At 39.4% G+C, this 12767-nt stretch overlaps 1 protein-coding gene across 1 annotated transcript in view; it reads right to left on the bottom strand.

The window, feature by feature from the left end:
• Positions 1 to 12767, bottom strand: part of MYO1H (myosin IH) — a 655926-nt gene that overhangs the window by 507126 nt on the left and 136033 nt on the right. The window contains exon 8 of the mRNA XM_086943103.1: positions 2356 to 2427. Within this exon, the coding sequence (XP_086799229.1) occupies positions 2356 to 2427 (72 nt within the window). The remainder of the gene's footprint in view (positions 1 to 2355; positions 2428 to 12767) is intronic.

Genomic DNA, 12767 nt, shown 5'->3' with positions numbered 1-12767 from the left:
GAAACCTTGCCAAATAATGCAACCCTCAAATCACAGTCTACATTGAAGTCCTACAACCTGCTAATTATGAGCGCTACCAACAATTTAATAGATGCTATAAAAGCAGAATGATCTCATGCTAAACCTACTGTTCTATGTTAAACTAAGTAATCATCAACACCTCTCTATCAACTGAAGAGTTCCCACGCAACTTGAAAACATCTTAAATTAAACCCATACTAAAGAAGCTGGGACTCAATAAATCCAACCTCTCTAGCTACCAACAAATATCCAATAGTCTGTCCCTAGCTAAGCCCATGGAAAATACTGAATTTTCTAATCACTCATATAAACAAAACAAACTCCTGCCTGATGGTTAAATGAATGCAGACCAATACAAAGTATTGAATCAGCATTCCACCTGGGCAAACCCAAGAACACTGCAGATCAGAATGAAGGCAAAGCACTGTACCCATCATCAATATCCTAAACTGTGGCCCATCCACTATTCTTACAAAGACCAGTAGACACAGACATTGAAGGAACCATCCTCACCTGGATAAAATCCTAACTAAATGGCATAGCTCAAATTGTTATATTAACACACTTCTGCCCAGTGCTTCAGGACTCGATAATGCTTCCCTACTCTTTAGCGTATGCCTAACACCACTTATTGATCTTGTCAACATCTGCAAGCTCATCAGCTATAACTATTCAAATGATACCCATATCACCTTAAAACTTGAAAAAATGTAGACCGTAGTTCTTCCGGCCTAGGTGACAGGCTTTAAAGAGTAGTCCGATGGATGTTAAAGAATCATCCTAAACTTAGTTCAGACAAATAAAGCTTCTCAACCATGCAACTTGGTGGCACTTTGACCCCCAAATAGAGTACCAACCTCAACTAGGATTGGCACATCACATCAAAGTAGGTAAAAAATCTTGGTGTGACATTGTACTCCCAACTTTCACACAATCGTTAACAATGTAGCCAGAGACACTTTCTTTATCTGGAGATCACGTATCTACCTCTATTTAGGCCAACCGCACAGATTTAGGCATCAATAGCTGTTCTATCCCCCATGCCTTGAAGATGCAAATGGCCTTCAAATTGGAATTTCAGAAAAACTAATTAATGAACTACAACTAATCCGGAAAAAGGCTACCAGAGAAGTCCTAGAGTTGAACAGGTGAAAACAGACATCATCCGGCCTGCAAAGCCCAACACCTTTAAACAGGAGCGAAAAAAATCTCCTCCAAGTGCTCTGTATCACAGACTGAGCAATCAAGGTGTAGAGCTCTACCTTCTTCCGTTGAAGCTCAAACTATACAGCAAAGTAGAAAGCTTAGTTCAAATATTGCTCTTCTCCTGCATGCATTGGCAGCTCCTTTCCTGTACAAACGTAAGCACTGCTTGAAGATCCCAAAGGCGATAAGAATAATCAACAGCTATATAAAAATCAGAAAAGCAATCAAGACCTTGCTATTCCCAAAAGCCTCACAGAATGCAAGTCACTCTGGTTTGTATGTACAGCGGGCAAAACTATTGTTCACCGTCCATTGACATCCTGCCTTACAGGTTAACATCTTGGGGTAGCATGTATAACACCAAGACATGCCACTATTAGTCAAGAGCATAATCAATACACTGCAAACTGAAAATCAACTACTGCCCTACTTAAAGAGTTTTGGGACCATGTTAAGGGCTAGAGAAAAAGGCTATAGAAAAGCTATCAAACAATGCAATTGATTCTCCCCCAGCTACAGAGTAAGATACAAGAATATGGGCACAAGCAAGACACATGTCTTTTTGTAAAGTCCTAGGAGCCCCTGAGAAGGACTTTATAATTCATTCAGGGAGCTGCATGGTTAATAGTTAACAAATATCATGGTATGAATAGTGATAAGGTTTAAAAATAAGCGACAAGGTGGGAAATCAGTGTGCATTCTACAGCCTTATTCTGGAACAAATTGCTCATGCACCACATCCTTCCCTAAGGTGTCTAACTTTATCAACCAGGCGTGGTACCAGACTACCATCTGACATAAAATTGGCGAAACTAATTTAAGTTTAAGTATAAATAAAGATTGCTCAATTTGAGTCAATAAAGGAACATTTACATTCAGTGGGACAATAGTTTTGTAAATTAAATTTATTTACGTCAATTGTTATTTCTGTATATTATATTGTGGCACACAATCTTCAACAATGCATTACTAGCGGTTAGTAGTGGTTGTGGTGGTAGAACCTCTTTGGTAATGTAAGCTTCACATTTTACACATTTGCTCTAATACATTATGACATCAAAGACCACACATAACATGTTGTAGGTGTGACTGATATGCAACAGTTTAGTAGTTGTAATTGCATCTTACCTCTTCCGACCGGGCTTCAATCTTTCTGTGCGTCAGGGCTTCTTGTAGAATTGACAGTGGAACACCTAGCAACTAACAGGATAGAAGCATGCAGTTAGGATCATCTCGTCCTATTTTGGTGTAGACATTTAGAAAAGTCAATTTGCGGCTAGTTATAATCTGCAAGTTTAGGCTGGATTATAGTATTGAATGACTAAGAATTACTATATACACATCTATATATCTAAACATTACAGAGTGGTGGTAGCCACTCTGTAGTTATAGTTAGGGTTGCCAGAGATAGGAATTCCTCAGATTTTTGCTTGCTAATAATGTGGTGGCTGTTTGACGAACCTCTGCGAAATTTTGCAGACCTATTTCTTTCTATACATTGGCAGACGATGCACCGTTTCATAGAGATTGGTCAAGGGGGTCCCAAAATTCGTTTTCACATGAATGCATTTATTTACAGACTTTGTACTAAAGCTTGCGGCCAAACACTGACTCGGATATCCATGAAATTTGGCAGGATTATTAGATTATGGTCTGCAGATGATCCTTTTAGTTGTTACAGGTAAGTAGGGTAAGTATTTTTTATGTTATAAAGCATTTAAACCTAATGATATCTGTTGTTCCAGTAATTTTCCAGTACATGGGAGGACAAGTCATTGACTAATGGATGCCTTTACAAAAGTTAAAGGCAACCATGTTGCTTTAATCACATTTTGACTGTGTTCTAGGTTAGAGGTTTAGATGTAGACAAGTATTAGGTTTTATAACTTTTCCCTACCTATTACCACTTTACTGAAGCAGTAATTGTTTGGGAAAAATAATGATAGGTTTCTATGTTTTTATAAATATTCTGGGGTACCAGCGTACTACCTAGGAAGTACTGTGGTACTTAAAACACTCAAAAAAAAACATATGTAAAATAATTGAAAAATACTGTAATCCAATATATTTTACAAATATAATCTACTACAGTGTATTTTCAATGTTTTGTTTGTTTAATGCTGTACAAAAAGTATACAAAAAGTATATTCAGTACTGGGGTAATTCCTACAAATGACTGCACTACTTAAAAACTTTTTATTTAAACGTATTTGCTAGGAAAAACAGCACTACTACATAAACTATCTCAAAAAATATATAGATAACATTTAAATACACTTCCCTATGCATCATCACTTTAATAAAACCTACTTACCTACATTTGAGGCCCTAACCCAGAACTCAACTAAAGTGTATTAGAAATAATATTTACATTTTTTAATTTTGTAAAGGCAGACATTAACCAAATTATATACTGCCTTGTCATCGGTATGTACTGTGGTTTACCACAAAGTTAATGCAGTATTACATGGCACAAAATATCACTAAGGGACATATTCATCATTTTATTGCATTACCCATGCGTCATGCATGGTATGGCAAGGGCAATGCGGTATACCAAGTAGAGTAAGGCCATTATGTGTCGCTCTGCGTTGCTTGGGAAATCAGGAGAAATGCCAGCTCAAGCCTCTGCCTTGCGTTACCCTGCACACCAAATTCTACATTCCTGCTAAATTCATCTGTTCAACCATTTTCACACTACATCAATTCAAACTTCACTGTACAAGATGATACTCCACTATAAGTCACAACACTCAACTGTACGGCACACCACTCCACTGCACTGTGCAACATAACAATCCATTCTATGAAAATTCACTCCACTCCATGACATGCAAATCCACTCTATGACAGTTCACTCCACTATAAGACACTGCATGCCACTCCACTTTACGACAAACCACTCTACTCTATGACACACCACTCCACTGTATGCTATTCCACTCTGTGCCACTCCACTCTACAACACTGTACAACACGTCACTCCACGTACCACACTCCACTCAACAGTATTTGACTGGGTGCCACTACATTCTACTCCACTCCACTACAGGCCACTCCACTTCATGCTATTCAACTGTATACTACTTCACTCTCCCTAACTACACTCCTCTCTACTCTGTTCTACAACACTCAGCAGCATTGTATGCCCCTCCACTCTACCACACAATACTCCATTCTATAGCACTTCACTGTACAACAGTGTACTCCAGTCTATGCAATTGTAGAGGGCTCTAGCTCAGTCTATGCCACAGTACAACACTCAATTCTACTGTACGACACTCCATGCAGTTCCCTCTATACCACTCCAACCCACTTTACTGCACACAACTCTATGACACACTACTGCACTCTAGTCTACTCTACACCACACCACTCTATGCCACACAACCGTACGACATTCAATAAAACTCCCCTCTACCACACAGTACCTCACTCTGCAGTACTCCATGCCACTCCAGCCTACAACACTACCATCCACTCTGTGGCAAAACACTCTACTCCACTCAACGACACTTTCCAAGACACTATGACATGCCATGCCTCTCCACTGTATAACAGTTCACTCCACTCTAAGGGGCCGATTACAATGGTGGATGGATCGCCCCTGCCGGTGGTCACCGCCGGCCCGGCGATCCGCCCGTCATCCAGACAACAAAGACCCGTCGCCATATTATGATGGCTGGGGGGTCCACGGCAGACAGAAAGACCGTCTGCCGTTTTTCCGCCAGAAAACAAGGTTAATATGGTGGCGGTGTCTGCAGAACTCCCCCATCCATATTACTATGCAGGCGGTCACTCTCCTTTCCATGGCGACATTGCAGCCATGGAAAAGCTCACTGCCCTTGCTGTTGGGGGCCTGTAGCGGGCTCCCAGAGTGTTGGGGTGCACATGCATTGGTATGGACAAAGTGGCAGGCACTGTGAGGTGCCTGTCACTTTGTGCATGCCAATGCACATCGTGCATTCCCAGCATTGTGGCGGGCGGTGCTGGGAATAGGGGATGCCACCGCCACGGTGGCAGTGGCAACCTGATTGCAGGTGCGGGACCGCCGCACCCTTTGCAGATGGTCCCGCATTCCGCTACTGTGGCAGGCGGACTTTGTCCGCCCGCCATCGTAATCGGTCCCTATGACACTTTACTCCACTGTGCGCTAAGCCAGGCCACTCTACTCCACTCCATGCCACTCTACTCTACAACATAACACACCACTCAATGACACTTTATTGCACCCTGTCCTATGTGACTCCAATCAATTACACTTCACTGTATACCACATTACAATACTTTACCCCACTCTCCACCACTGTTCAATACTCCAATAAAAAGACCAAAATATCGATTTTTAAACCAAATATATAGGTTAAAATACTAAATATTTTTATGTATCACATTACTATAATGTGAAATACATAAATGTAATTACATTTTATTCTAAATATACAAATAAATAGATATGTTTATATATACATATATATAACGTAATACTATTGTTAAAAAAAGATCATTTTACTATAAAACACACACACATATATATATATATATGCAAACATAAAAGAAAAAATACATTTACCAAAAATATTTTTAAAAAGTAATATATAAAGAGAGATATGTATATACAAATATTATAAAATACTATCAAATTAAACAAATAATAATATCACATATATTTAAACAGTGAAAAATTAATATACTATTTCTACTGCAATACAGACAGCAGTAGGGAAAGACGTTGGACTCTGGAGGGGTACAATTTACTATTCCCACTCCAGTCTGTTCAATAGTAGGGAAAGAGTTGGACACCGGAGGGTTAAAATGTATTATCCACACTCCAATCTGTGTCACAGTAGAAAAAGCGTTGGACACCAGAGGGGTACAATTTACTATTCCCACTCCAGTCTGTGCAACAGTAGGTAAAACATTGGACATCAGAGGGATTACATTTACAATTCCCACTCCAAGCTACAACTGAAGGGAAAAAGTTGGACTCTGAAGGAGTAAAATTTGCTATTCCCACTCCACTCTGTGCTGCACTAGAGAGAAAGTACTTCACTTCAAACAAATAACATATAACATTCTTAATATAAAAATGATAAATATAAATTCAAAAAACTAAACAAAAAACATAATTATTACAATTTCTAATAATTATTATCAATTAAATTAATATTTTTAATGTAATTAAAATGCCACACTATTTTCCCACAAACATAACACCGAACAATTAAAATATAATTGAAATAAACAAAGTATAATGCAACTAACATAATAAGTAATAAATGAAACCATTTTTAATAAATGATACTTAATTTTGTATGTATTATTACATAAATAACGTTACACCCTATTCCCCTTCAAACACAAAACTCACCGGATCTATAACAGAAAAACAATAATTATTAAATAATTTACATAATTATAAATACATTAAATAGTTCAATTACAATGGATAATTATTTAGTAATTAATTATTACTTAACTTCCAAACCTATTCCCCTCCAAACTAAACAACCTGCACGTAAACATATAACTTGAAAAATATCATAATTACACAATTTACATAACTCATGATCAATTGAATAATACAAAATTAATTAAAATTGTATTATTAATTTATTATAATTAATGAACTTCACAACCTTTGCCCCTATAAGTTTAACAACCCACACCTAAAATATATTTTGAAAATATAGTTGCACAATTTACATAATTAATTATCAATTAAGCACTTAATAATAAATCAATGGTTGATTATTAATCAATTATATTGAATTAACTTCCCACCCTTTACCCCTACAAACCCAAAAAACCTCACTTAAAAAATGTATTATTTACATAATTAATTTTCAATTAAATAATTAATATTAATTCAAAATGAATTATTATTTAATTATAATTAATACATTTCCCACCCTGTACCCCCTCCAAACCTCACAACCCACTACAATACTATAAAGTACAATTAACAATTAAATTAACATTATATATAACTAAAAAGTACAAACTATTAAAAAAACATTATCAACAGTTACACAAACAATTAATAACATATTGAATTAGAATATAAGCTAAAATACATAAAAATTGTTAAAAAAACTAAATTCTTTACAACTATATTTTTGTAAATGATATTAACAATATTTTTCACAGTGATATTACTTATCTTAGCAAATCGATATTTTTGTAAACAATATTTATGCATCATGATATTTATGTATCCATTCCATTCAATAACTTTATTTCGATCTAAAAGACCATAAAAATTGCATTGTCATAAAAATACAAGAAATATGTACAATTGAATAATGGATAATACATGACGTTCCAAATAAAAAAAGGTGTACATTTAAAAACGTATTGACCATAGTAAAGTGCATTTTTGACTCTTCTTGGACCTGGTCCCGATCCGGTACTAAGGTACAGTACATTCATCTGTTAAAAAACCATGATCAAAAATGCATTGCCAAAAAACTGTTAAAATTGAGGCAATAAAACCAGAGTAGGATGAAAGAAAAATGGGATTAAAATGCTGCAATCATAATTATTAGCTTAGAAAGGTCCGCAGTGCATACCACATTAAATTTAAAAAACGAGATACGGCAAAAACAATGGGGGCATGCGTGTCATACTTTAAGACTCTCAATGCCACAGCGCAGTGGACAAAACCTAGATTCCTACATATTTGGATGAGCCTGCACTGCTGAGGTGGTGTATAGGCAGGACAGAAGAAAAGAGAATGTAGCTCTGTCTCTTCCTTACAATTAAAAGCAGGGCATCCACTGAGTGGGTATTGTACCATTTGTTTGTAAAGGCGTGGAGCGGTAGGGTCCCTAGTCAAAACTGCGCATCCAGTTTCCTGGCCATATTTGGTTGGGTGTCATCCAGGAAAGGTTCCAGGCTATACTCGTCTTTAATTTGCAAGTAATCGGCTGCCAAACGTCCGCAAGACGAGCTTTCCTGGGTGGCTGAAAGTTTATATGTTCGGTAGGATCTCACCCAACCGTGTGATCAATGGACAGGATTCCTCGGGTGATCTCCATAGATCTAATTTACCCAGTTTGGTACAAAGGTCCCTTATATGCTTAAGCCAGGATATTTTTGTAGTGCCTGTGAAGCTCAGGAAGTCTCTAAGCTACGATCAATAGGTGGCCAATTCTGGGGTCACCCATAGCTGCCAAAAAGTTAAGGGTCTAAGTGCGATCTCTTCGCTGATGGGCCTAATGCCAAACTCCAGATGTAAAGGGGTGAGGGAGGTGCTGGGGGCGAAAACTAACAGCTGCCTCATAAAGTTGTTCTCTACCTTGTTCAAACTGATAGTAGAGCAGTGCCCCCACAATTCTGCCCCATACAGTGTAGCACCCCTTGCTTGTGTTATATAGATTTCAACTATTGACCCCACTGGTTTAAATGCTTGATTTAGTAATCTGCTGCCCCAATTCAAAATGCTCTGTCAGGTTAACGCCCAAGTAATCAAAAACGGGCACTCTTTCAAGCAAGGTGCTATTCAGAGATGGGTTGGAGCGAGACTTGCTGTCAGGGTTAAAGACCTTATATTTGGTCATTATTGTATTGATCTCCAGCCCCTATTCTTGCAAAAGGTATCAAAGCTATCAAGAATGTAGTGGATCCCCATGGGCGTCTTCGATAGAAGAATGGTGTCATCAGTGAACATCATCGCTGGGACCTTGCCAGAGGCAAGCCTAGAGGCATTGTTGTCCTTGACCTTTCTAAGTTGATCAATAAGTCCATTGATGAATAGACAGAATAAACTGGGTGCAAGGACACAACCCTGACGTGCCCCTTTTTTAACAGGAAAGCGGGGAGTTCAATTGCCAAATTTCCCGTACCTCACTTGGGCAAAGTTTTCTAATTGAAGCCTCACTAAGATACAAAGGAGAAAAGATGGAATTCCCAACTTTATGAGTACGTCCAAGAGATTGTCCCTCTGTACAAGATCGAAAGCTGACTTCAGATCAACAAATATTGAATAGAGACTGCCACCCTCTATTGTCATCATTTTCCAGAAGAGAAGTTGGAGTCTGAATATTTGTTCGACAGTAGAGGTGTTTTTCCTAAAGCCGGCTTGGTAGGGACTCGGGATCTCTTCTTCATCCATCTATCGCTGGAGACGTTCAAGGAATACCCGATCAAAGAGTTTCTGGGTGAGATTGATTAGGTTAATCGGCCTATAGTTGGTAGGTAAAAGAGGACAACCTTTTTAAAGGACTGGGACTATTTCTGCCCCAAGCCAAGTGACAGGGGGATCCATGCCGTTCATGACGGAATTAAATAGGGTCCCCAAATATGGTCCCCAAATTTTGGGCTCCTCCCAAAATAGGTCTCCAGGTAATTTATCTAGACCCAGTGATTTGTTTCAAGAAAGCTTACTAATGGCATTTAAAACTTCCGGCATAGTGATCCCTGTACCCACCTCCTGAGGAATCTCAATAGATGTTATTCAGAGTTTGACATTTGCCGTTGCAGCTTCCTTATCGGTGTTTAGGGACAGGAAGTGATTCTCCCTAGCTTCAGAGGCTATATTCAGCACAATGGCTGGCTTCCCTTCAGTGCCAACTGAACTAACTATTGCCTAGAAGGTCTTCAGATATTTATTGGAGAGTGCTAGTTTGAGGGTTTCCCATCTTTCCAGTTCCCATTTTGTTTTTTGCATCCTGGATGGTCTCCTTGTTTTTCACCCGTTTTAATTTAATTTGTTGTTTGTCCTGTGCTTTAACATTATGTATCACAATAATAAAAACTCGATATTTTTATAGTTCGATATTTTGTCCAAATACCAAATTATAAATGTAAGTTATAACTGACGATGCTCAAATTAGAAACTTAAGCTATAGCTATAGAAATTCTAGCGTTTGTGCAGTGTAAATTGGGTTGTGTAGAAAGAATAACGTTTTCCAAACTTTATCTCAGCTTTTACCTTTGTTTTTTTTATTAAATGTCATTTTAAATTTTTTTAAATATAAATGTGTTTCAAATCATAGTACACAGTGCCATTGACTTGAGTGCAGTTAAGTGCAGTGTGGCAGAGTCCAGTGGAGGACAGTATCACAGAGTAAAGTGTGGTAAAGTATAGTGTTGTACAGTGGAATACAGTAGAGTTGAGTAGTGTTCAGTGGAGTGTGGTATAATGCAGTGGCATACGGTGGAATTCTGTAAAGTGGTGCGGCGTACATTGCAGTGGTGTTCAGTGGAGTGGTATCCAGTGGGGTAGGATAGACTGGAGTGCAATAGAGTGGAGTGGCGCAAAGTGTAATAGTTTTGAGTCAAGTGGCATACACTGGAGTTCTATACAGTAGAATAGCGTACATTGGAGTAGAGTAGATTGTTGTGGCATTGACTGGATTGGCATACAACAGAGTGCTGTAGAGAGTAATAGCATAGAGTTTAATGGTGTAGAGTGGAGTAGCGTACAGTGGAGTGGCATAGAGTGCAGTAGCATATAGTGGGGTGGCGTACAGTGGAATAGGGACCTGTAGTGGCGTATAATGGAGTGGCTTAGATGGGAGTGGCTTAAAATGGATTAACGTAGAGTGGAGTGCGTACAATAGTTCAGTACAGTGGAATAGCGTACAGTGGCGTAGAATAGAGTGCAGTGGAACAGACTAAAATGGTGAAAATGAAAGTGGCATAGACTGCATTGGCAGAAAGTGGAATAGTTTAGAATGGTCTGTTGTAGAGTGGAGTGGGTTACAGTAGAGTGGGGTAGAGTGTAGTTGCTTACAGCCTAATAGTGTAGAGTGGCGCAGAGTGGAGTGGCGTAGAGTGGAATAGCATAGAGTTTAGTGTTGTACAGTGGAGTGCCATAGAGTGAAGCGGCATACAGTAGAGTAGTGTAGAGTGGAGTGGATTAGCGTTCAGTGTAGTAGCATACAGTAGAGTGGTGTAGAGTGGTATGGCATACAGTAAAACAGTGCAGAGTGGAGTGGCAAGGAGTGGAGATGCGTACAGTGGAATAGCGTATAGTGGAGTAGCGGAGAGTGGAGTGGGAGTGGGGTACACTTCAGTTGGGTAGAATGTAGTGGTGTATAGTTTAATAGTTTAGAGTGGAGTGGCATGCAGTGGAGTGGTAGAGTGCTGTGTCATAAACTTCATTGGGATACAGTGGAGTAGCTTAAAGTGGAGTGGTGTAGAGTGGAGTAGTGCTGAATGTAGTGGTGTAGAGTGGAGTGGCATTGAGTGGAGTGGTGTAGAGTGGAGTGGCATACAGTGGAATAGGGTAGAGTGTAGTGGTGTAGAGTCGAGTGGCGTACAGTGAAACAGCTTAAAATGGTGTGATGCATAGGGTAGTATGGGCGAGTGGAGTGGCATAGGCTGGAATAGCAGATAGTAGAGTGTTATACACTGGAGTGGTGTAAAGTGGTATGGGGTACAGCAGAATAGTGTAGAGTCTAGTGGCATACAGTGGAGTGACGTACAATACTAGAGTGTAATGGGGTGGAGTGGAGAGTTGTAAACTGGAGTGGCATACCGTGTAATAGCTTAAAGTGCAGTAGTGTATAGTGGAATAGCGTAGAGTGGAGTGGGGTACATTGCAATAGTTTAGAGTGGAGAGGCGCACAGGAGAGTGGCATAGAGTGCTGTGTCATAGACTGAAGTGTCATACAGTGGAGTACCGTAGAGTAGAGTAGTGTAGAGTAGAATAGTGTTGACTGTAGTGTCATACAATGGAGTGGGGTAGAGTGAAATGGCGCGCAGTGTAATAGGGAAGACCGGAGTGGTGTAGACTGAAATAGAATACAGTGGAATAGGGTATAGTGGAGATGCGTAGAGTGGAGTGCTGGATAGTGGAGTGGTGTACAATGGAATAGCATATTGGGGCGTGGCATACATTGGAGTGGTGTAAAGTGAGTGGGATAGAGTGGAATAGCTTATAGTCTGGTGGAATACAGTGGAGGGGAGTACATTACAATAGTGTAGAGTGGAGTGAAGAATTGTAAACTGGAGTGTTCTAAAGATTAGTAGCATACAGTGGAGTACCATACAGTGAAATAACATACAGTGGATTGGCATAGAGTGGACTGTCATACAGTAGAATAGCGTAGAGTGGAGATGCGTACAATATAATTGCGTAGAGTGGAGTGGCATACAGAGGAATAACATACTGTGGAGTGTGGTAGAGTCAAATAGCATGGTGTGGAGTGGTGTAAACTGGAGTGTCATAGAGTTTAGTAGTGTACAGTGGATTGCCTTACAGTGAAATAGTGTAGAGTGAATTAGTGTAGAGTGGAAAGGCCTAGAGTGTAATAGTGTAGAGTGAAGGGGTGTAGAGTGGAATGCAGTAGAGTGGAATAGCACAGAGTAGAATGGCATACAGTGTAGTGGTGTACAATGCAGTAGCGTGCAGTGGAAAAATATACAGTGGAGTGGCATATAGTGGAGTTTGGTAGAGTGGAGTGGCATACAGTGGAATATCGTAGAGTGAAGTGGCATAGAGTGCAGATATGTACAGTGGAGAGTGTATAGTGGATTGACGAAGAGTAGAGTGGAGTACAGTGGAGTGATTGAGAGTGGAGTGGCTTAAA

This window comes from Lissotriton vulgaris, chromosome 11 (assembly GCF_964263255.1).
Source record: "Lissotriton vulgaris chromosome 11, aLisVul1.2, whole genome shotgun sequence".
NCBI classification, from domain to species: domain Eukaryota; kingdom Metazoa; phylum Chordata; class Amphibia; order Caudata; family Salamandridae; genus Lissotriton; species Lissotriton vulgaris.
Note: the sequence above shows the minus strand (reverse complement) of the source record. Positions and strands in the feature narration are given on the sequence as shown.